This window comes from Propithecus coquereli, unplaced genomic scaffold, assembly GCF_000956105.1.
Source record: "Propithecus coquereli isolate 6110/MARCELLA unplaced genomic scaffold, Pcoq_1.0 Scaffold298, whole genome shotgun sequence".
In the NCBI taxonomy this organism is placed as follows: domain Eukaryota; kingdom Metazoa; phylum Chordata; class Mammalia; order Primates; family Indriidae; genus Propithecus; species Propithecus coquereli.
Window position 1 is genome coordinate 694,295 of NW_012148596.1, and position 24,678 is coordinate 718,972.

The window sequence follows — 24,678 nt, forward strand, 5'->3', positions numbered from 1 at the left end:
TTAGAACTGGGGGGAGAGGGGGCCGGCCGGGGTTGGTCCTCCCAGGCTTGGCGCGGTGAGGCACGCCCAAAGTGATTTTTGGGTGCTTTACCAGGCACAGTGACATGGGAAAAGAGACTGGGAGGTGACTGGCCTGGACCAGCAGGTGAAATCTTTTTTCATCCAACATTTTATTTTGGAAATTTTCAAACACCCAGACAAGTTGAATGAATGGTAGAGCAAATGCCCATATACCCATCACCTAGAGTCTACGTTAACATCTTATTACATTTGCTTTGTCATGTATCAATCCATCCCTTTATCAGCCATCAGTCTGAAGTGGTTTTTAAATTAGCCCTTAATTTATAAAAGCCAACCTCCATGGAAATATTCATCGTCTACATACATCAGGAATTTGGCCGGTTAGGAGGACCCATCGTGGATGCCCTTGCTAGTCACTTACCCTCGTCTCTGTCTCTGGAGCCTGTGGTCAGGGGACCTGGGCAGAGGTGTCTGAGCAAACCACATGGCTGCTCCTAGCTGCTCAGCGCCACAGCCTGCGGTGGGCCTGGAAGGCCTCCCAGGACACACAGGATCAAGGACACACTGCCTCTTGCAGGGTAGCAGGCACTGCCCTCTCTAAACACACTCATGGGACCCTTGTTAGAGCTGCCACTCCTTGGGCATGGTGGGGACCTGTCCTCACCTGCTGGGGGCACAGATACCTCTGAGTGCCACTCAGAAAAGCCTGTCCTGGGGCCCCGGCACACTGTGGCCATCCCAGCTGCTCTCCTGGCTGCGCACCTTTGCCAGGAAAATGTAAGAGTCACTAGATGCCAGCCTGTCTCATCCCCACTGCGGGAGGAGGGACAGTGGCGAGACAAAGAGACCCAGGCCCGCAGCTCTGATTTTAGACCAATGTTGTCCCAGAAGATCGCACCACTCAGCCTCTTCCCCTTTGGCAGGTGCCGAGAGATGAAGCTGGCCACTCCTTCTGGCCTGGCCCTCAGCCCGGTCTCCTCCGCATCTGCACCCTGCCCAAGCCTGTGTCCCTTTCTGATGCTTCGGTACCCCGCAGCTCCCTTGGCGCTTGCAGCCCATCAGTGCCTCCCCACTGTGTGCAGGACAAGGTCCAAAACACCCCTGGGGCCTGGCCCCACGTGCCCTTGTGCCCCAGCCCTTGCCTCCTCTCCCCACTTCTCCCCAAATACCAGGCTTTCTCTTGCACCCAAGCTTTTGCAGCGTCCCCAGTTTTCTCATCTGGCAAATCCTTGTCACCAGTGAAGTCCCAACTTCTTGCTGCAGAGCCAGGCAAGGCACACAGGTGCCACGGTGCAAGCTCAGCGGTTCCTTAGATGAGCCGGTGCCTGTGCCTCTGGGCATCTATTTAGCATGGCTTTGTCTGTACTTGGTTGTTCACGTGTCTCTTTTCCCAGCCATACAAAGATAGGGAGCATCACGCCCAGCTGAATCGGCCCACAGGAGAGCTTCGCGGAAGGAGCCATGTATCTGGCAACATGCGCAGGGACTAGCAGGAAGCCCAGAGAACCGGAAGCAGAGGGCGCCCGGGGCAGAGTGATGCTCATCAAGAGTGTGCATGTGCCAGGTTGGCTGAGCCAGACGGGAGAGGCCGTGCTCTGTAAACTCTCAGGGTTACAGAGAGAACAGGTACTAATAATAACATATGTTCACTAATTTTCCCTCACCTGACACATACTTATAACCCCTGCCACCGTTCCAGAAGAAAAGCAGGCAGCATCACACTGTCCTGCAATGCCAGAGCACCCTCCAGCCCCCATGTCATGTGTGCCTCGCAGCGTCCACGAGGGGGCAGAGCAGGGCTATGTCTCCCCCTTGCATGCCTGACGGGGCAGGTCAAGTGGGCTGGGGAGGGCGGTGCTGGGCCTGCCCGGGATGCCCTGGAGTCCGGACTTTGCTGCCCCCCCCCACCCCCCCCCCCCCGCGCTGTGTTGAGGCCTCCTGCCTGGGGTGGGGGGCGCTGCTGAGCGGGCCATGGCACCCCCTCAGGAACTCTCTGCACCCCACCCTGAGGGTTTGGATGTCACACACACAAACACACAGGGCCCGGCCCCTTCCTGGCACCCTTAGAAGCTGTTCCCAGGACAACAGTCAACAGTCAACACAGGCAAGAGTTTAAGACACAGCTGGCCTCAAATGCCCTCCCCAGCCTGCAGGGCCCCAGTCCCCATCGGCCACTCTGAGCTTGGGGGCTCCGGGGGCAGTGAGGAGGACCCCTGCCCAGGCTGCACAGGGGTGGGGATGGAGGAGGTGTCCCAGGAGAGGTGAAGCTCAGGGGCTGGTGAGTGCTCTCGTGCTCTCTCTCTCTTTCTCTGCCACAGACAGACAGACACACACACACTCACATCCATGGGGAGCCACCCCACCCCTGAGCTCCAGAGAACCACATCAGGTGGGTACCGGCTGCCCCACACCAGGCCGGTTGTGCAGAGTGGCCCTGCGGCGGGCAGGGGTCTTGTGGGTGGCTGCCCAGCCCCCCAGGCCCCAAAGGCAAAGGCACAGGTAGCGGAGGGCGCGCAGCGGGACCAGCTGTGGAAGGAGCTGCTGGAGGCGGAGCAGCGGGGCCTGCAACGCTGGTGAGTCCCTGCCCTGCCCTCCTGGGACAGACTCAGACTCTGTTCTGGCACAGACCTGCTGGGTCCCTGCCCCCTTCTCCCTGCTCCCTCAGCCTGACTGCAGGTCTAGGAAGCTCTGGAGAAAGGGAGACGGTGGGAAAATGATCCAGGCCAAGGGACAGAGAGCATGTAGGGGCAGGGGGATGTGCCGGCCCAGGGCCAGACCTGAGCCTAGGATGTGGGAGGAAGGGGGAGGCCCAGCCAGACAGCCTGGGCCAGACCAGCCCACCTCGCTCATTCTAACTGCCCCCCTCAGTTTAGAGCAATCGCTACACCTGAAGCTCTCGCAGCCAGGGGAGGTCCCCGCAGGAAGCTGTCTCCCAATCTGGGTGACAGCCCCTGGCAACCGCCACTCTATTCTTTGCTTCCATGAATTTGACTATTTTAGGTACTTCACACAGTATTTGTCTTTCCATGTCTGGCTTCTTTTGCTTAGCATAATGTCCTCTAGGTGCAGCCATGTTTTATCCTATTGCAGAATTTCCTTCCTTTTAAGGCTGAATACTATTACGTTATATGTGTACAGTACATTTCCTTTATCCATTCATTTGTCAGATATGTAGGTTGCTTCCACATTTGGGCTACTATTAACATAAATAGTGCTATAATGAACATGGGAATGCAGAGATCTCTTTGAGATCCTGATGGTAATATTCTTTTGGATAAATACGCGGAGGTGGGATTGCCAAATTATATGGTAGCTCTATTTTTAATTTATTGAGGAACCTCCATACTGTTTTCCATAGCAGCTGCACCATTTTGCATTCCCATCAAAAGTGTACAAGGGTTCCAGTTTCTCCACATCCTTGCCAACACTCATTGGTTGTCTTTTATTTTGTTTTGGTTTTTTATAACAGCCATTCTAATAGGTGCGAGGTGACATCTCATTGTGGTTTTGATTTGCATTTCCCTGATGATAAGTGACATTGAGCATCTTTACATATACCTGTTGGCTATTCACATGTCTTCTTTGGAGAAATGTCCCTTCAAGTTCTTAACCCATTTTTTCAACTGGGTTATTTGGTTTTATGCTATTAAGTTATAGGAGCCCCTTACATATTTTGGCAATTAACCCCTAATCAGATATTGGTTTATAAATATTTTCTTCCATTCCATAGGTTGCCTCTTCACTCTGTTGATTGTTTCCTTTGCTCTGCAGAAGTTTTTTAGTTTAATATAATCTCATTTGTCAATTTTTGCTTTTGTTGCCTGTGCTTTCGGTGTCATATCCATGAAATCATTGGCAAGACCAATGTCATGAAGCTTTCTCCTATGTTTTTGAGTTGATTTTTGTGTGTGGTATAAGAAAAGGGTCCAATTCCATTCTTCTGCATGTGAAAAACTTCTGCACAGCAAAGAGAAGAATTAACAGAGGACAGCCTGTAGGATGGCAGAAAGTATCTGCAAACTGAGTAGATGTGGGAAGAAAGGTGAGGAAGGAATGAAGGGTGCCAGGGATCTCCACCTTGCATAATTAATGGGGAAGAGAAGATAAACGATGAAGGTGCTGAGTTCTGGTGAGTTTTAAATGCCTTAACCACATCCGAATGGAGTTGGCTAGGAGGCAGTTGAATGTGAGAGTCAGGAGTTGGACACTGAAAACCTGTACAGACGGAAAGTAGATTTGGGGTTCCCGGGAGTTGAGGGGAAGGTAAAGTGGCAGTGACTGCTAAATGGATACAAGGGGATGGGGGGTGATGAATATGTTCTGGAATCAGATAGTGATGATGGCTGCACAACTCTGTGAATATACTAAAAACCATTGAATTGTACACTTCGAAAGGTGAATCTTACAGTATGTGAATTATTTCTCAATTTAAAAAAGAAAAAGGTGGGCATTGACCCTATCGATAGGAATGAGCTTTCCCTGGAAGAATATGATGGATCAGAAGAGGCAAGGACAGAACAGAACTTGCAACATTTACTAGACGGGCAGAGACGCAGCCAGGAGATGCCAGAGAAGACAGCCCAGGGTGCAGAGAGGCATAAAGACCATGAGGAGGCCGGGCTCCTTGGATCACACCTGTAATCCTACTCTGGGAGGCTGACGCAGGAGGATCACTTGAAGTCAGGAGTTCGAGACCAGCCTGAGCAAGAGTGAGACCTAAAAAAAAAAAAGAAAAGAAAAGAAAAATTAGCCAGGTGTGGTGGCTCATACCTGTAGTCCCAGCTACGCAGGAGGCTGAGGTAGAAGGATGGCTTGAGCCCAGGAGTTCAAGGTTGCAGTGAGCAATGATGACACCGCTGCACTCTAGCCTGGGCAACAGAGCAAGACCTTGTCTCAAAATAGAAAAGAAAATATACTAAGTTGTATAATAAAGGAACTGGAATCATATTGTACTCTTTAGTTTATCAGTGAAGAACATTTACATAACCATGGGATATACACTATAAATAGCCATTTAACCAAGATCTATAATATAATTATTTGGAAGAATGAGAGAGAAAATCGGGGTAAGAATGCTTACTCATCATCTCCCAGAATAGGAAGTCAATAGATAAATTTAAATTTTTAAAAAATTAAGAAACATCAGTATAAGCATATTATTTCAAAACATGGACACAAAAGGCCTGAAGAAACAGTTGAAAGGCTGGACACGGTTTGACTGTAGGATGTGGGGCTCAGGGGCTGTGAGGATGGAGGCAGAGATGGCTGTTTTTATGATGTCTTGTAGAATTGCTTGACTTTTTAAAAATAGAGTCAAATAAAAATTAAACTACCAGTGCAGGTAATGCCATCCTCGTCGAGGTCACCCTCCATCTTCCCACTCCTCCCCCACCTTCCTCTGTCACCCAGGCTGGAAGGTTACAGAGGCTTGAGGACATGGAAACTGGTTTTTCTTCACAAAATGCTTGAGCTCTCCTAAGGTAGCCTTCTGAAAATGCACAGAGGCGTCGTCGTCGAGATTGTAGCCATTGTTCTCCTTAAGCCGCCGGCAACATCCTCCGGCATCATAGTTGCCACTCGAGGAAAAGCCATTGAAATGTTTGTCCATTTTGTAGAATGCATGTAAGTAGTGGTTGACACTTGGCATTCATTTCACTTAAAAGCTCTTTAGTTCTTCCAGGTGATACGTAGTTGCATTGACTCCATACAGCGAAAGTGATTTGCAAAACTGTCTCGGAGAGAATTCGCACTGCCAACATGTTCTTCCTTTCCAGGGCTGAGAACTGGAGTTTCCTGAAAGACTATGACCCCATGGTAAGGTGAAATATGTTCTTGTCAAACGTACTTGCAGTTTGAATATTTCTTTTTTCTTTACTCAGCTAACAAAGTGGCTTACAAAGCTTCCTGTGATCTAACCCTGCCTACCTCGCCAGCCTTGTTGCTCACCCCACACTGACCTTTCTCTCTCTCTCTCCTTCCCTCCGTCTCTCTCTTCAGAGACAGGTTCTTGCTCTGCTGCCCAGGCTGCAGTACAGGGGCATGATCATAGCTCACTGTAACCTGGGAGGGAAAATTTAGCTTGTGAGACCTGAAATCTTGCACCGAGCTTCTGGTCTGGGCTTGTAGACTGTAAGCGTCTCTCCCCGCCAGGGGCTGAGTTACAGCAACATGACCACTCGGGTCTGCACCGCACCCACAGGGTGGGGCCACCTTGGCGTGGACTTTCCCAGGTGGAAGCCAGGAGCTCATGTTTGGACTGGTCATGCCACTTTGTTAGACACAGGGTAGCACAAAGTGAACCCTAAACAGGGCAGGAAGAGTAAGGATTGTATCTCCACTCATCAGATTATTTTTCATTGATATATTCACTCATTCGTCCATCGGTTACAGAGGTCACCAAAAGTCATGTACCTAGATGCTCATGACAGCCAAAAGGTGAAATCAACGCAAATGTGCCCAACAGTAGTGTAGGTAAATAACTTGTGGACTACTCACACGATTCACACCGTGGAATGTCGTACAGCACTGAGAACGAGTGAACTGCAACCACACACAAAATGTGAATGAGTCTCACAAACATAATGTTGAGAGAAAGAAACCACTACTATAAAGTTCTAGCCCAGGAAAAACTGATGCCCAGCGTCAGAGGTGAAGATCAGGTTGGCGCAGGCGCAGAGATAACATCTGAGGGATGGAAAGGAGGTGAGATGGGCCGACCATATTTCCTGATGTGGGTGGGGTTACACAGTCCTGTTCACTCTGTGAAAATCTGTTAAGCTGTAGTTATGATTTGTGCACTTTTGTGTATGAATATTACACTTTAAGTAAAAATTTACAAAAAACCAAAAACCAAATCGGAACCTATGGCCTCCCACCACATGTGAAGCAGCATCTTAGGACATGGGGCTAGAAAGAGGAATAAGGCAAGGTCCCTCCCTCGGTCACTGCAGGTCACAGCATAAAAGTCAAGGGCTCTGGGAGGCACCCGGGGATTGAGGAAGAGGAGGGATAACCCCAGCAAGGGCTGCGGAGTCAGGTCACTCTCAGGGGACCCAGATCCCAACCAGGATCGAAGCCCCAGAGGCACTTCAAACAGAGAGGCCATCCACTCTCTGCTGTCCTCCTCCTCCTGAGGGTCCCCTGTAGCACGCGGGGCTCTCCTTTTTTCCGTACAGCACATGACCTGAACTGTCCCTTCTCCTCAGGGCAATAAGAAGGAGCCTGAGAAGCTGCCGGACTATGTACCCTTCTTTTCGGACACGGTCCCCAATTCCACAAACCGGGTCGTGGGCAGCAGGGTGGACACGCCGCTGGGGAAGACGCTCATTGGCATGGACTTCTTCTTCGTGGAAGGGGCCCGGAAGAAGAAGCTGGAAGATGAGCTGCAGCCCGTCTAGGAGTGAGGGGGGCTCGGCCAGCCTTCCCCAGGTGGGTGTGTGCAGGGTGGAGGCTCTGGGCTGGCCTGGCCCACGACGGCACTCAGTTACCATCCCGCACAAGGCAGCCAGAGAAAAGAATTATTTGCATCTGAGGCAGAGTGTGGGAGCAGGAGGTGCAGGAGAAGTCAAGGTTGAACACGGCTGCAGGGGGTCTAGCCTGCGCAGACTCGGGGGGGGGGTCATCCAGTGCTTCGCTACCTGCCCAGGGGGCAGGGTAGGAGGGCCAGGGAGGGCGCCTGTTCTGCCACTCCTAGAAGCATGGCCACGTAATTACAGATGGTGTGACAGATAAACACAAACTCTGTGCTGGGCACTGCACCCATATCGTCTCCTTCGTGGGTAGGATGGTCACCATTTGAGGTTTGGAAAAAAGCCAAATTCTTTGTTCGGTCTGCTCAGGGTCACACAGCCTCTGAAGGGCCAGGATCCACCTCACCTCTGACCTCCATGCCACAGTCCCCTTGCCAGGCCTCAGGCTCCATGGCCATGCAATGGGGGGAGGGGAGAAGGAGACAGATTCTAAAGGACATCACCAGCTCCAGGAGTCTCTTCTCTGAGCATTTGGGCAGTGCTGGCTCTTTCACAGAGTGTACTAGTCAGCTGCAACAGTGCTGTGTAACAACCACTCCATTCTTGCTCACAGGTCTGCATGGAGCTGGAGGGCGGCTGACCTTGGCTGGGCTTGGCTAGACTTGGCTCTACATTTCAGGTTGGATCTGAGTCTTTCCCAAATGTCTTGCATTCTCTTGGACCCACAGCCCCTGGGACATGTTCTTCCCGTGGCACATCACCAGAGCATAAGGGCCCCACCGAATCATGCAAGCACACTGAAGCCTTCTGCATGCACCCTGCAGCCAACCCATGTGGCCATGCCCCCTGTGCGTGCTGTCATCATGGTAGACCCTGCCTCACACCCGCCCCACCTGCCCTCTGCTCCCTGCCACATCTGCCTTCTTTTCAAGAGGATGCCTGCTTCTAACCCATCTCACCCAGTGGGAGCCCCAGGAATCGGGACAGAGGGCATCTACACTAAAGTCCTGATGCCAGCCTCTCACCATGTTTGGGCCAGAACAAAAGAGGCCTCCAGGCCCGAGCCCTGGGGAAGTGGGCACCGAGCCTGCAGCGTCAGCACTAGCAAAGCAGAGCAGCATTATCAATAAGGACACAGAAGAGCTCGGAGCCCACGGGCCAGGGAGCAACAGGGCTCCAGGAAGGGACTGGAATTGTAACCGGCCACAGGCTCTGCCATTCGCCACTTGTAAAAGCCAATAACAAGGACGAGGTGTGGTAAAAAGAAAGTGACTTTATTCTAGAGCTAGCAGTGGGGAAATGGCCAAGGCCCGTGCCTCGAAGAAACCATTTCAAAGTTTCAGGTTGAGGACAGGGGCTTAAAAAGGGGTCTTGGTGTGAGGGGTATGCAGGAATGGCAAGGAGGTGCTGGACAGCATGGCTGGTCCCCACGGTCATTTTAAGTTACCGCTGCACCTGGTCAATGGTCTGGCACCACCTCAAAGGCGGTTCACAGATGACCGGCAGCCTGGAGGCGGTTTCCTGGTGAGAGCTGGACTGTCTCAGGGCTCAGTCTCTGCACCCTCTAGGCAGACACTCAATTAGACGGAGGCGCCTGTGCGGGGGAGTGGCTGGTGGGAAGAGGGAGAGGAAGGCCAGTTCTTCACTGAGAGCACAGCAAGAAATGAGCAGGCAAGTTCAGAATGGAGAACTGGAAAGCAGGGCCCTGGCCACAGAGCAAGGCGCTGAGAGCCACAGTGAAGCTGGAAGGACGCTATCTCCACTATCACGGCTTCTCCGAGCACCTCTGCCTGGGCAGGACCCGAGTCTCCGCTTCCCCATGACAAAAATAATGATCTTCATCCACAGAACGTGCAACGTGAGCCTGGAGCATCTGAGGAAATGTAAAGGGATGTAGGGGCCAACCTGAATGTGGGACAATATGAGCATCAAAATGAAGGACAGTAGTAGCCCATCCCTGATCATACCCGTGACAGCCGCCCCACAGCCAGCACCCACAAACTCACCAAATAACAACAGCAATAATAACCAAGAATCCATGAGTTCATACCAATAATTTTTTACATATTTGAAATACCGATGAAAACCTCTTTTCTATTGAAGAATACAGAATAAACAATAACAGAAAAATCGCCATTTCATGACTATCAGGGCAATAACTGATTTAGGCAAGAATCAATAAAAAACATTAAAAACATCAGGAGAAAGATTCTTAGAGAACAGTAAATGCTGAAGTCTAGAAGATGCCCCCTTAACCGAATTATTAAACTTACCCTCACCAATAACAGGACAGGTGACACGAGTGCCTCTCCACGGGATGCACGGCGGCCAACGCCCGCACCCCCAGGAGCACTGCACCCAGGGGTCATTCCTGCTATAAAGAAAAAAAAATCACAGTGAATTAAGGAAAAAATTTTAGAAAAATCCAAATTGAGGGACATTCTGCCAAATAGCTGGCCTTGATTTTTCGAAAATGTCAATGCCATAAAAGACAGAGGAAGGCTGAGGAAGTGACTCAGATAAAAGATGGTTCAGACTATGATCTTTGATCGGCTCCTGGGTCAAAGCAAAAGCAGCCACGAAGGACACTTTGCAGACTAAATATTAGATGACATGGACAAAATCTAAGAGAATAGCACTGTGTCAGTGATAAAGCGCAGAGTGGGGCGGTTACATTGCGGTTCTGTAGAAGAGACCCTTGTTCTTAGGAGGTGTGTGCGGAGGTGTCTAGCAAAGCGACATGCCATCTATCACACACTCGCAAATGGCTTAACAAAAAACTTACATGGTGTGTAAATAGAGACAAAACTAATGTGGATAAAAATATCAATAATCGATTCATCTAGGTGAAGAGTACATGAGTGTTCCTGGTGCTAGTCTTGCAACCTTTCTATAGGTTTAGGAATTTAAGAAAAAATTAAGGTGAGGGACATGGCCACTACCAATGACTCCTGAGTTTACTCTCCCCTGCTGAAGAGAGTAGCGGGGGTGGAAGGGGTAATGCGGTCAGTCATTGCTCAATTGCAAGCCCCTCCTGAAGGTGAGGCCAGCTTCAGCCACGCTCTGCTCAGCTGTGGCCACACAGGGTCAGGCTCATGTAGCGGGCTGTGCCCAGTGCAGCCGTGTAGGCGAGGACGAGGCAGAGGTCTCCAATACGGGGCACTGTCTTGTGCTGGAGAGACCTTCCGGGGGCTGTGCACTGCAGAACTCTCCCCATCCACACTCCCCGACCTCCTGAAGATCCAGAGGAGCCTTGAAGATCAGCTGTTTTGAGGAGATCATCTGGGCCGCAGGGCCAGCATGCTGCTGGGATGTCCCAGCTGGGGTATGGGGGCTTGGACCCAAACACCTTCCCACAGGGCCCAAACATGACTCCACCTAGGACCACCCACCCCCAAAAGTCAGTGTTCACAAATCCCCAAAACGGTTTGCAAGTCTGCACCTGGTGGGGAATAACTATGTCTATTGAGCACCTACTCTACGCCTCTCAATCACCTTCTGAGTTGGGGATGGTTTTCCCCATTTTAAAATGAAGAAAGTCTAGCACTCTGGGAGGCCGAGGTGGGAGGATCGCTTGAGGTTAGGAGTTCCAGACCTGCCTGTGCAAGAGCAAGACCCGCCCATCTGAGGCTAATAGCCCAGAGCCAGCGACGGGCCGAGGCTGACAGCGCAGAGCCAGCGCCCGCAGACTCCAGCATCGCATTTTTGTGACTTTCTTAGCTTCACGATCCGGCCCCAATACAAACGCGATTTCCGGAGGCTGGCTCGGAGGGCCACGTCCAAGTGGCCTTCCCTGGTTACCGGAAGTCTGCTGTACCTCCCCAAGAAAAGGCGTCACTCTGGCGGCCCGATCCCGGGGAAGGAGGCAGGGAGGGTCCCTTCCCCGGCTCCGCCGCTCCCCCGTCCCAGCGTCCCCGGGTCCCGCGGTCTCCCCAGGCCCGTCGCCGTCTGCGCACGCGAGCACGCACACGACGGGGGCGCTGCGCGTCCCGCTAAGTTTTAATTCCTGAAGTGCTTAGAGAAAAACAGCTTGTTGGGGTGAAAAAATGGTAGAAATGTCCACTCCCCTTCAGGGTGCCACCTAGCCCGCGGGAAAGCGGGGCCGGCGGGGAGTCTCCAGGAGACTCCTAACCGCGAGTCGGGAGAGCGCGGAAAGTGAGTCAGCAGCGGGCTGGGCGGGGCGAGGTGGGCTCGGAGGCGGGGCGAATCTGGGGGCGGGGCGAGTTCAGGGGCGGGGCGGGTCCAGGTCGGGCGGGCCCTGGCGGCGCGCGAAGCAGGCGGAAGGGTTGGGTCGAGCCGGGCGGCTGAGGACTGAACGGCCCTCGGCGCCGCGAGGGGACCCCGTGTCCTGCGCCCCCGCCCCGCGCCATGGAGGCCGCGCTGCTGCGCTTCTGCAACTGGAGCACGCTGGCCGTGTGCGCCGCGCTCAAGCTGCCGCAGATCTCCGCCGTGCTGGCGGCGCGCAGCGCGCGGGGCGTTAGCCTCCCGAGTTTGCTGCTGGAGCTGGCGGGGTAAGGCCGAGGCTGCCCCTTCCGCCCTACCTCTGCCCCCTGCGAGAGCTCTAAGAAGGGCGGGACGACCCCGGAGCTCCGAGCTGCAGCCGGGCAGCCCCGGGTTAACTCGGGAGCCTCGGCGCCGCGCTGGTCAGGACTTCCCCACCCTCCTCCCCACCCTCCTCGCCTGCTCCTTGCTGTGCCTGCCGTGATTTGCATTGACTGCGCACGCCCATTGTACAGATGGGAAAACTGAGTCCTAGCAGAATCAGGCTCTCACACACAGCATCCCTAAGCCCGCGCCGCACCATTAACTTTCTCTGGCCTCGATTTCCTCACCGGTAAAACAAGAGTTTGAACTAAGATCTCTAAAGACTCAGACGATGGGGTGATCTTTGGAGGGAGAGGAGGAGGCGGGATTAGGGCAGGAGTCAGACAGGCAGGGAGGAGCCCAGGGGACTCCAGGTGCCAGTTTGTCCGTGGGAAATCCGGAGTGGGCGCGCTGGCTCCGGGATACAGACCTGAGCCTGGAAAGCAGAGGTGTGAACCTGGTTGGGAAGCCTGGGAATGCAGGTGTGGGGGGAGGGAAAGGTTCCCTTCTGCTCTCTCTGCCACTGGAACGAACGGCTGGCAGGGGACAGATGAATAGGAAAAGAGGCTACAAGTTCCTGCAAACGTAACACTCAAAGAAGGGCCAGGGGGTTGAGGCTTAACTACCCTCTTCAGAGGGGAGGGGGATGGCGGTGTAGGCAGCAGCGAAGTGTGACCGAGGCAAAGGTCTTAACCAACAGAGGCTTGTTAAGCTGAAGTTTGAGGATGTACCGGTGGCCTGTGCCCCCTGAAGAGGGATTTGGATACAGAAGGAAAAGGAGGAAAGGGGCGGGCAGTGAGGCAGGTGATAGTTCTTGTGAGGCTCTAATTGGTGCCCGGGAAATCCACATTTTACATGAGTTAAGGTGCCTATTTGAGGAGAAGGGAGTGAAGGAAGAATCAGTTATGTAGGTGACCTGGGCAGGTGGAGGAATGTTTGATCTCGTCTTTTCTCTGTTCTGCACCTGGGAAGCTGAACTCATAGTCAGCATTGTTAGTGTGGAATCCAACAGGCTTTAGCTTTAGGAGCTAGAGTAGCCTGCAGACCTGAAGTCACAATCTGCTGCCCTTGTTCATGGGCGGCCAGCAAAGAATTTCCTCACCCATCATCTGCAGGGGCGGGCAGTCCGAGATGCCCGAGGCCTTTATTTTTCCTGCGGATCTGGCTGAGGCATAATGTTAATAGCAGCTGTCCATGTGGAAGTGGGTGTTGCATGACTCAGCCCCAGGCCTGACCCTCCCTGTGCGTAAGGAGTTGGGGGCCGGGGGAATCCCTGAGATTTTTATTTTTCTTTACAGGAGTAATAAATGATTTTCAGGGGAAACGAGTGGATGCCAAAACACTGGCCTGGGAAAAAGCTCCTCCGAGCTCTGGGGGAGGTGGCGGGAAGGCGAGGGGTGGAACTCCCCTGTGGGGCAAGGTTGCCTTATGCAGATAAAGCCTCCCAGGTAATCTCTGGCAGTGGAATGAGAGCGCAAGGCGGGTGGGCTGTCTGTGGGGCTTGCTGCTGGTCATGGTCACGCACGGCCGCCTCGTGCGCCAGGGCTGGGCACGCAGACTTCTGTGAGTGGCTTGGCTGGGTCAGGGCCCAGCTGCAAGGCCAGCCTTTCCCAAAAGGCCAGCTGGAAGCAATCTGGCTCCACCACTGAGTTCCAGTAGGTTTTATCTCCACCTCCCCAGCAATTGATTATAGTGGTTCCCGTTTCCTGAGCACTCCCTCTGACTTACTCTGCCATGGTGCGCATGACCTTTCTCACTCCTCACTACTGCCTCAGCAGGTAAGTGTTGCTTTTATCCCAGACCGTAGGAACCCGAGCAGGCTGGTGAGCTCAGCAGTCCCGGCCCTCTCACCCACTCTTCCCCTTCTCCCTGCCCTGTCCAGCAACTTCCCCAGCCTTCCCTGGGGAGGCCCAGGTGGGGTGGGTGCAGTGTTCACCTGACTCCCCAGGGGCCTGCCTGCCTGGAGGACCCCTGACCAGATGGTGGGGGGACAGCCAGAGTTTAAGCCGAAGAAGCCCCAAGGCGGTCACCATCAGTCACCTGGAGGGCATGGACCCTCTTTGGATCTAATCTGAGCAAACTGGCTCCGAAAGCCCATTTTTGAGAGCATTGGGTCACTTGGAGCATGAACTGTGTCTTAGTGACAGCAGAGAATTTTAGTGTGGGTGGGTGTGAAGTGGCTACACGGGCACTCCTCCAGAGCGCAGGTACCCCCTCACCTCCCCCGGTTTAGTTCTAGGCAGTAGAGCGTTGGCCTCTGGGTAAGAATCCTCTGGAAAAGTCCAGAGTTCAACTCCAGCTCTGCCCCTCACTCTCAGGCTACCTGCCTCCCTGCGTCTGGGTGGCTGTGTGTGTGTTGAGGCCGAAAGCTCAAATGCGTCCACGGGGCAGACAGGGAATATACACAAGCTAGTGGGGCTGGTGTCAGATGACCGTGTGGCCTGATTTTGTTATAATGAGCATTTTAGCTATTACTTTTCGATTAAAAGAAACATTGAAAAATAAAGACGCTGCAGGAGCCGTGGGAAGTTCGGGTGCTGCCAAGCCGGGATAGACGACAAGGAGGGTGACGGCCGCACCCAGGCTGGTGTCAGGAAATCCGTGCTCTTCGTCTTTTCGCCGAGTTCTTGTATGGTCTTGGCTTCTTTGGGCCTCAGTTTCCCCAAGTAAACTGTAAGATGCGGAGGCCAGCGTGCGTGCTGTTGAAGGGGAGCGCAGCTCGGACACTGCCGGGTTCTCTGGCCCCAGGCTGTGTCCGGGAGGCGCGTGCACAGCGCGGGTGCGTGGATGGTGAGGCCCCGTGGCCTTTTCTCACGTCCACGGCCTGCTGAGCTGCGGCGCCGCAGAGCGCGTGGTGGTGGGTGGAGAGCTGGTGCACGCGGGTTTCGAGAAAGATCTCTCTGGACAAAGATTAGGATAGAAGTTTATTTACTTTTTCCTAGGCGGAGAAAGGGCCAACAGGAAAGAGGAAGAGGAACAGTGTGTTGGCGCAGAAAGCTGGTTACTCAGACCTTTTATTTAGGAATTGTAAAAAAATAAAAAGGGGGGGGAGTGAAAGATGATTTATGGCTGAAGCCAAATTAACAGGGCGCTGCAAACAGTGGTATCTGTTCCTCCTCTTCTTAGTGGCAGGCTGATGGCAGAAAGATATGATTTGGGGCAGGATCTGAGGCCTGACGTTTGTCCCCCCTGCTGTCTGATTGGGAATTTCCTGGGAACTCCGGGCGGCTATAAAAGCAGATTCTAAAAGGGCAGTCTTAGTCTATACAGGTCTAGTGATCGCAAAAGAAAACAGTTTACATTTCCTTTCTGTTTGCTGGGCTCCTTTTAGATGTTATGAAAACAGAGCCCCACAGGGTGTCTGTCAGAGAGAGAGCTCATTTTTCTGTTATTTGGCTAGCAAGACTGATGTCCTTTCAGGTGGGATGCAGCCTCCCCAGCCCCCTGGGCTCGCTCTCACAGGTACCAGAAGGGGCTGCTCAGGGGGGCCAGGTGGGGCTGAGCCAGGTACCTGCTTGTCCCTGAAGCTGGGAGAGCCGGGCAGCCAGGCCTCGGGGGTCCTGCTAGTCACACAGGCACCCAGGCCTGGGGAGACCCACATGCTCTGGATGACACCTGGGCCCATCCCCCGCTCCTGTAACACCCCCTTCCCAGCCCCCAGCTGAGCCGGGAGTTGCACACTGTCAGAGCAGGATGGGGGAGGCACAAGCTCTTTGATGAAGCCGGTTTTCCATGACCCCTTCCCAGCTTAGGGAGTGAGACCCTGGGGCCCGAGTGTGGGTTGAAGCTCGTGGTGTGGGCTCCCTTCCTTCCTGTCCCCGTGGTCTGGACTGAACACACCAGTCGGGCAGCTGCACTGCTGGGTGGTGGGACAGACACAGGCAACCCAGGGGACAGCAGGGACTCAGGTCCTGAGGGAGGAGACAGGGCCAGGGTGTGAGCTGGGTGGCAGGAGGTTTGGCCTCTTCTCCCGAGGAGGGTGGGGCCCTCACAGAGCCACGCGTCCCTTAGAGGGATTGAGGGTGGGTCTCCAAGCCCTTCCCACCTGCCCTCTCCTGGACGGGGCAGCACTTCTGGAAGGCAGCACGCAGCACCAGGTGGCATTCTGACTGGAACACACGGTCTCGACCCTCCCATCCAGGCGTGGATCCAGCCCCTCAGATCCCGTGCACCTCTGCAGCTTCTCAGGGCGATGGGCACGTGTGCGCAACTGCTGAGGCGCAGCAGGTCAGGGCCGGGCAACCACCTGTCTTTGGAGACAGGCGGACCTGGGTCCCTTGTGTTGCAGAGGGTCAGTGATGTGCCTTCTGTAAACATCCTTTGTAAATGACCATCTGAAGGGACTGAGTAGAGCGTGGATATCGCACTCAGGCCCAGCTCCCAGAAAGTTCTGGATGTTCCCCAAATCATGCAGATTATTTCTTTCTTTATTTTTTAATTAATTATTTTTTTTTAGATATGGGGTCTCCCTCTGTCACCCTCTGTCATCATAGCTCACAGCAGCCTCGAACTCCTGGGCTCACGTGATCCTCCCGTCTCATCCTCCTGAGTAGCTGGGACTACAGGGGTGCACCACCTTGCCTGGCTAATTTTTTAATTCTTTGTAGAGAGGGAGCCTCACTATGTTGTCCAGACTGGTCTCGAACTCCTGGGCTCATGTGATCCTCCTGCCTCAGCCTCCCGAAGTGCTGGTATTGCAGGCGTGAGCCACGGTGTCCAGCTCAGATTACTAGATTGAGTCCCATCCATACACGTGGGGCTCCCAGCCACCGCTCACAGGATTTGGCAAAGGAACCTGGCTCCTGGGATCTGGGTGGCTGTTGTGGGGCGGCCGTGAGAGCCTGTGTCCTCCTCCCCCCAGGTTCCTGGTGTTCCTCCGGTACCAGTGTCACTACGGGTACCCGCCACTGACCTACCTGGAGTACCCCATCCTCATCGCGCAAGGTAACATCCCTTCCATTCCCACCGCCTGCCCCGCCTCCCCTCCCCGCTCACTGGAGCCTTCCTCTTTCAGACGTCATCCTCCTGCTCTGCGTCTTTCACTTCAACGGCAACGTGAAACAGGCCGCACCCTACATCGCTGTGTATCCTTTCGGCATCGGAGAGTCAGAAATGGGCTTGGGCGTGTTATTTGCTAATAACATGCATCGGGAAGCAGGGTCCCTTACCAGATATGTATGTTTTGGTTAAACTAAAGAAGAATCCCAAATGCAGATGTATCGACACAGACCAGAGATGCCCTTGGCACAGTCCCTGGCCGCGGCCTACCCGTCAAAGCCAGGGTGCCTGGCTTGTGCCAACAGCACACCTGGAATGCAGCCTTAGCATGGCACTGCCGAACACGCTAGAGTATAGTTGTCAGCCCCTGCTCGGGCAGCATTATACAACGGTACTAGTTTATTTCAGATATTTTTTCCTTTTCTGAAAATAGCCCCAAAGACCTTGAAGTAATAATAACGAGAGTGTCTGGCATTGAGCACCGTGCGGCCAACGCGCCCGTTACCCAGCTCGCTTGCTGCCAGGCAAGGGCTGCCTGGGCTCCTGCGGCTGGTCCGCAGCGCAGCGCGGGTTCTGTTCCTGGTCCAGACGGTCGTTCAGAGGCGTAGCCTTGGGGTCCCAGCAGCCTTGGGTTCCCAGGGTTTTTCGTGGCCAGGAGGCTGGAGGGGCGCCCATGTAGGAGGGCGAGGCTTTGTTCCAGCACTTTGTAAATTACAGACTCCGTACTATTCTCTCACTAAACTGCACGCTCCTTGGGAGGCCGGGGAAGTTTTTTGAATGGCAGGGCAGGATGGGCAGGCAGTCGATCCTGCTGCGTCTGTGAAAGGGTCTGAGCTGTTTATTCCTCCTCCCTCTTCAGGGGAGGATGTGGCCCTTGGGGACATGGGTCCTGGGATGTGTGTTGTGGGGGTGGGAAGCAGCTGGCCCAGAGTCAGATAGGACAGCACCACCCCCACGCTCGGAGCCGCAGTTCCCTGATCTGCAAGATGGGATAATAGCATCTACCTTTAGAGTTGTGCAAAACTAGAAGTACCGGGAACACAGAGAAGCTGAGTAAATGACAGGGCCGTCATGCTGGGTTTACTAGAAGGGGGCTCTGCAGCCCGTGTCTGCAGCGGGGAGCTGGGTTTGGGTGCAGCGGGACCCTCCGAGGTTTCATTGAGCCACAAGCTCCCCTGGCTCAGTTTCCCGCTGCAGAAAGAGGGCTGCGCCTCAGCACTTCAAGGTTATTCCCAGCTGGTTAAAGGTTTTTGAAAACAGTACTCTGAAGACGAAAAGCCTTATGTAATTTACTTTTGAAATAAAATGCAACAGCTTATCTGTGCAAATGGTGAGGCTGAAGGTAAGATGTGGGAGCTGATGGTAAGTTATTCACAGAGCTGCTGGGCTGCTTAGGGCGAGTCTGTGCTGTGAGCAGGTGTTTATAACCTCCTGTCAGCTGCACCTTGTGGAGAGCAAGTAAGTAGTGTTGCTGTAATAACAACGAATATCTCATAAAGTGTAAGAATGTCCCAAATACTGCATGGATATACTTACACTAAAAGATTATTTGTTGTTGACCTGAAACTCATATTTAACTGGGTGTCTGTATTTTTATTTGCCAAATCTGGCAACCCTACAAAGAAGTCCTCTGGAGGATCTCAATAGCTCCTACTGCCGGTCAAATTTTGTAAAATATATATTTCGAATACATAGAAGGAGGTGGGATGGTACAGTATTGGGCAAAAAGAAAATCGCAAAAACTAACTTAAAAAAATTGAGTTAGAGAGTGTTTTAAAAACAGAATTTCATCCAGCTGGATTCAGGCTGCCTCCTGGCGTTGACCAGGCTGCTAGTATTCAGTTTTACTGACTTAGCACAGGGCGTCATATATTTCAGTCCCTTCACTTAATTAATGTTATTAACTATAACAACAGCAATCTCTTGAGTCCCAATTATGTGACTGTAGGCATTTAGGAAGTAGACAGGGCAAGAAATGTTAAGTCCATTTTACAGATAAGCAAACCAGGGTCAAGAGATGGAAAGTGACTTGTTCAAGGGCAGTCCCGAGACTCCTGGCCTGTCCTCTCCAGCGCTCACTTCAGTCGTCACTTGGCTGTGTCATTTTTAGGCTGGAGTTGGTGGGACGGGGGAATCAGTGAACAGGTCTGCATCACACCAGTTTTGCAGAACATCCCTACTTTGTAGTGTGTGGGTCCTCCCTTTTAAGTGCTTGGCTTTTGACAGTGAATTGGAGACAGCTGCCTGGCGAGGGATTAAGCGGGCATCAAAACCTTTAGGAACGTTCCCAGTCCCAGGGAACAGCCCATGCACACAGGTGTCTTTGTATTTTTCTCCCATAATCTGCTTTGTTCTTCTGAACTCCGAGCAGGTGTTCACTCGAAACCCTTTTTGTCTTTTCCAAATCTGACAAGTTCTAGCGGAACCACCCCCAGTTCCACGCTTGGTTTCTATGTGCAGCTCTCTGCGGTCTTAGTTTGTTTGCGTGAGACGGGAGGGTGGCGGCGCTGCCAGGTGACCCACTGCTTCTCCCTTAGCACTTGGTAAGACTGGTGTGTTCTTGGTTCATCCTCACCCTGCAGAAGTGGATCATAGACCTGGCCATGGTAAGTATCACCCTTGAAAAGGACGTGTGAGAAGCAGCAAGCTGCCCTGGAGAGAACTTTCTACATCAAATGTTAAACCTGCTAAATTTTCAGCTACACTAAGGGATAATGGGAATGAAAGTACAGTGCTATCCAAATATTAAAAGATAACATTCTCGTTTAAATGTGGGGCAACGGTTTTTGTAAACTTTCTTTTTGGGGGCCATAGAGAACCAGATTGGAAAGGTAGTTAACCGTTGTAGAATGAAAAACTGAGCGTCAGTTGAAGAGCTTCTTATTAGGCTGATAATTACATGTTGGCTTCATGCTCATTATCTTTCCGACTTTACCCCCCCGCCCCCGACGTTTTTTCCTCAGCGCGCAGGGTGCTGCAGGCTGACTGCGAAGATCTTACTCTGCCAGGCGGCAGAGGGCCCGAGCCCGCCACCGTGCGGACTTGTAATCGAAGAGCCAGAAATTCAGGGCTGATGCTTGCGTTTAGGAGTTTGTCCGTTCCAAACAGCATGGTGTTCCCCAAGCTATAAAACGCAGCATTTCTATTTATTTTTTATGGGGCGTGGGTATGGGTAGATAAGCCTCTGTGGCCAGGCAGCGATTCTTACTCCCAACTTCAAACTAGCTGTCGCCCATGAGTAACCCACCGCACAGTGGAATCTGTGAGGTACAATAAACATCTCACTGTTGTGTTCTTTTTCACCAAACTTAGGTTCCACCCTTGTATTATGCAGATTGATTATTATTTGACCAGAAAATTTGGCTTCAAGCATGCTTTGAGTATCTGGTGCTCTTGTACTTTTTTTTTTTAACAAATAGACTCTTGCCTTTCTCACATTTTATCTGCAAACAGAATTTATGTACTTTCATAAGCGCGGCCAGTAAGTTTGCGCAGCTCCAGTGTCTGTGGAAGACGAGAGACTCAGGAGCTGTGAGCGCGCTGACCTGGAGCCTCTCCGCCTACACCTGTGCAAGTAAGAGCCACACGCAAATGCCAGCGCCAGGGGTCTACCTAGCAGTCTGTTAACTTGGTTTTGAAGTGCCATAGTCCTAGCTGTTCAGGCAGAACCTCCTAGCTAAGTGTATCCATATTTACAAGGCTGATTTAATGCAGACCGCCTTCCATTTTCTGCAAGATCCATATTCCAGATGCCAAAAAAGAAAAAAAAAAGTGAAAGCAAAAATCAGGCCTAATATTATCAGTCCTGCCTTCTTTGAAAAGTATCAAGAGGTTGATTATATTGAATCTCCTAATTTATTTTTAAAATGTGAACCTTTGTGATACAACAGATTAAAAGGATGAAAATCATACATTGGCTTTTAAGAATGAATATAATTTGCAGCAGTGGAGAGACTTTCTGCAGCCACATCGTTTGGTCTTAACTTTAGAATTTCCACTGTTCATTTGGGTTCTTGCAAGAACTGCCTAAAACACACATATATATAGGTAGAAACATTTTAAGAATTCAGAGCTATCATATTAATTGGATTTACTAGTTTTAGATATTTTACTTTATCATGATTCGTCTGCATTTTAAAGGACCAATTTCTCTATCCAGGGTTGCTGGTTTGGTTCTTTATGTCCAAAGTTACTGAAAATGAAGACTTGTTGAGTTTTATTTGTAGCTTTAAAATGTTGCCGGGCACGGTGGCTCACGCCTGTAATCCTAGCACTCTGGGAGGCCGAGGCGGGCGGATTGTTTGAGCTCAGGAGTTCGAAACCAGCCTGAGCAAGAGCGAGACCCCGTCTCTACTAAAAATAGAAAGAAATTAATCGGACAACTAAAAATATATAGAAAAAAATTAGCCGGGCATGGTGGCGCATGCCTGTAGTCCCAGCTACTCGGGAGGCTGAGGCAGGAGGATCGCTTGAGCCCAGGAGTTTGAGGTCGCTGTGAGCTAGGCTGACGCCACGGCACTCACTCTAGCCCAGGCAAAGGAGTGAGACTCTGCCTCAAAAAAAAATAATAATAAAATACATAAAAATAATAAAATGTTACAGTGTGTATATACACACACACAAGAGCACATATCACACACTTTGTTTATCCGTTCACCTGTTGACGGACACCTGGGTTGATTCCATATCTTGGCTATTGTGAATAGTGCTGTCGTAAACATGGGTGTACCTCTTCGAGACACTGATTCCATTTCCTTTGGATGTATACCCAATAGTGGGATTGCTGGATCACTTGGTCATTCTATTTTTGATTTTTTGAGGCACCCCCATACTGTTCTCCATAGTGGCTGTGCTGATTTACATTCCCCCAACAGCATGCAAGGGTTCTCTTTTCTCCACATCCTCTCCCACATTTATCTTTCATCTTTTTGATAACAGCCATTCTAACAGCTGTGAGACGATATCTTATTGTGGTTTTAATTTGCACTTCTCTGATGATTGGTGATGTTGAGTATTTCATCATATACTTGTTGGCCATTTGTATGTCTTCTTTTGAGAAATGTCTATTTAGATCTTTTGTCCACTTTTAAATCAGGTCATTTGTTTTCTTTTTCTTTTTTCTCTTAAATTTAAGTAACAGTACAGTACTGAGGTCACTTGCTTTCATACTATTGAGTTGAGATCCTTCTATATGTTGGATAATAACCCCTTATTGGATATATGGCTGTTAGGACGTGAGAATCCTTGTCGGCCACCTTCCTAACTGGAGTCTTCTTTCCCTTGACTTAAGATCAATGTCCTTCATTTAAATTGCTGACTTAATCAACATCTATTGACATGGTGTCTGCATCTAAAGCCTTGGGTCATCAAATTTGGCAACAAAAAATCTTAGAGGATTTGATCTCTGCCTTTTGACATACGCTAAATGCAAAACATGTTAGGCAGAGGGAGAGTGTGATGGATTGGTTTTGGGTTAGGCAAGGCCTGCCTTGAGTTGCAGGTGGTAGGTGGTGTTCTCTAACTCCCAATTCACGTAGCCCACGCGTGTCAGTTTCAACTGTTACCCCAATTTCCTACATGTTTGCTAAGTGAAGGGCTATACCAGAAAAATGAATTGAACAGTTCTAGTTAGACTCTTAGGAAAATTTCTTGGCCTCAGTTTCCTTATCTATAAAACACAGGGGTAGAATTTAAAACATTGTTTTTTAACTAGTGAGAGCCTTTCTTTAAATAAAACCACGCAGAAGCTCATTATGTAAATGAGATTTATTAGAGTTGCTTTTTGAGGGTGGGGGAGTGGTGGGTTGGCACACACAGACCATGGAAGGCCAGCTCAGCCCCACCCCTGGCTTTCCTGGGCAGCACCGAAGTACCTTCTAGGAACTGCTGCTTCTCTTATGAGCAGTTTGAAAACCACTAGGCTGGGATGCATGGCTGGTTTGTAGATGTTTGTGAAATATAGTACTATTTGGTTTTAGGTGCTACCAAAAATCTATCAACAACACTTAGTATATATTGGCATATTAAAAGGGAAAGACAATAGCTAAACACCAAAATGTCTGAGAAGCAAGTCATTTATTGCTGCAAATTTTCTTTTACAGCAAGAATAGTAACGACTTTAATGACCACCAATGATTTTACAAGTAAGCAAAATATTTTTCTTCCCACTTTTGAGTTTTGTGCTGTTTGTGCCTTCTTCATTTGGAAACTGTCTTAGGGTTTAATAGATGGACTCTGCAGTAATGGATGACGGAAGTAGGACAGCAACAATGTATTCCTAGTTTTCATCAGTCACATTTTTATTCTTAAGCATGTACTTCTTGTAGGGGGGACAGGCTATGCACGAGAGTGGATTCCTATCTGCGTGGGGCTTCCACTTCAGCAGTGGAATTGGACCTAAGTGATCTCAGTTAATGACTGGATCGTACTGTGAGATGTGTTTTGAAAGAGCATGGCAGGATGAGCACCTGAGAACCTGACCTAGTCTGAGGGAGCTGGGAAGATTAATTTGAAGAGGAGTGAAATCTTACAATGGGTAGAGATTTAATCCCAGGAAAGGGTCGGGGGACTGTTACAAGGAGCAGCGTGAGTGGCCATTAGCAGAGAGGACACAGGCCTGGAGACCCTGAGAGAATGCCGCAGGGCCAGGGTGCGGGGGAGTGTGGGGAGCGTGATGGCGGGGTGAGGCTGGCAGTGGCCAAAGTGCCCAGAGTCCAGCGTCCAGCACCTAAGAGAACGGCGCACAAACAGTAGGAAGCCTCTGAAGGCTTTTTAAAGCAGGGGAGTGGTATACTCCTTTGACTGTATGTTCTCGCTTTTTTTGTTTGTTTTTTTTTAAAGAAAAAGCTGTGATGGAGAAAGTAATTTGGTTAGCTAAAAAAGAATTCAGTAATTCCTTAGGCTTTCAACTCCCAAATTGAGCATATGTTATACATCTTTGGGAAATGATTAGAACAGATGGTGTCGCCTATGAAGATTGGAAAATGTCCCCGGCACACAGACCCCTTAAATAAGCTAATTATTATTTAATAGAGAAATACTGCTTTAGAACAGAGAGATGCATTTGTTGGTCTCTTCCTGGAGGTTGTACCTTTGGCTCAAATACTTTTTGTCAGCTCTGACTGTAGGATTAAAATTGTTCTGGTCAAAGAGGAAACTTTGATCAAGTGGGGAATGGGAGAGAAGACAGACCGGGTCTTCGCCACAGGACCTGAAGAATTCTCAGCATGGAAAGGAGAGTCAAACCCTAACTAAACAACAAACCTATACACTAAAAATTAAGTTTACAAGATCAAGAATATTCTAATTCTGATTTCTTATGTGTGACAGCTGTTCCTGAGATTTAGTATATCTGGGGATAACCTTTTAAAAACAGTTTAGCTAATATCTTACATGTGTTTTACAAACACAAAGATATCTTAAATCTCATAAACCTTATTCATTGGGAGAGTCTTCAGGCCTTAAAGTGTTAGTTAAGTCATTGTTAAGGTTTTGGGGTTTTATTTTTTTAAAAAAGAGTCACATTTTCATGGTTACTTCAATATAAAATACGCTTTGACATTTGGGCGAGTTTTTCTGTTAAGAAATGTAGTATAAGAATTACCGT

General features: G+C 50.7%; 2 protein-coding genes across 2 annotated transcripts; both read left to right on the forward strand.

Moving 5' to 3' along the window:
- Nucleotides 1-2,367: 2,367 nt before the first annotated feature.
- Nucleotides 2,368-7,418, forward strand: LOC105814027 (chromosome unknown open reading frame, human C2orf50). Its single transcript, XM_012648900.1, has 3 exons — nucleotides 2,368-2,594; nucleotides 5,796-5,835; nucleotides 7,227-7,418. The coding sequence occupies exons 1-3, from the start codon at nucleotides 2,368-2,370 to the stop codon at nucleotides 7,416-7,418; spliced, it is 459 nt and encodes a 152-aa protein (XP_012504354.1).
- Nucleotides 7,419-11,812: 4,394 nt separating this feature from the next.
- Nucleotides 11,813-23,472, forward strand: PQLC3 (PQ loop repeat containing 3). Its single transcript, XM_012648894.1, has 7 exons — nucleotides 11,813-12,001; nucleotides 16,936-17,018; nucleotides 17,089-17,158; nucleotides 19,621-19,678; nucleotides 20,526-20,646; nucleotides 23,174-23,215; nucleotides 23,399-23,472. Exons 1-7 carry the CDS (start codon nucleotides 11,859-11,861, stop codon nucleotides 23,470-23,472), a joined length of 591 nt encoding a protein of 196 aa, XP_012504348.1. The 5' UTR covers nucleotides 11,813-11,858.
- The last annotated feature ends 1,206 nt before the right edge of the window (nucleotides 23,473-24,678 follow it).

Excerpts from the sequence above, each read along its gene's own strand:
- LOC105814027 (XM_012648900.1), top strand. The coding sequence starts at position 2,368 with ATGGGGAGCCACCCCACCCCTGAGCTCCAGAGAACCACATCAGGTGGG. Across the intron at positions 2,595-5,795 it reads CAGCGGGGCCTGCAACGCTG|GGCTGAGAACTGGAGTTTCC; the intron begins GTGAGTCCCTGC and ends CTTCCTTTCCAG. Across the intron at positions 5,836-7,226 it reads TGAAAGACTATGACCCCATG|GGCAATAAGAAGGAGCCTGA; the intron begins GTAAGGTGAAAT and ends CCTTCTCCTCAG.
- PQLC3 (XM_012648894.1), top strand. The coding sequence starts at position 11,859 with ATGGAGGCCGCGCTGCTGCGCTTCTGCAACTGGAGCACGCTGGCCGTG. Across the intron at positions 17,019-17,088 it reads CCCCATCCTCATCGCGCAAG|ACGTCATCCTCCTGCTCTGC; the intron begins GTAACATCCCTT and ends TTCCTCTTTCAG. Across the intron at positions 20,647-23,173 it reads CTCCGCCTACACCTGTGCAA|CAAGAATAGTAACGACTTTA; the intron begins GTAAGAGCCACA and ends TTTCTTTTACAG.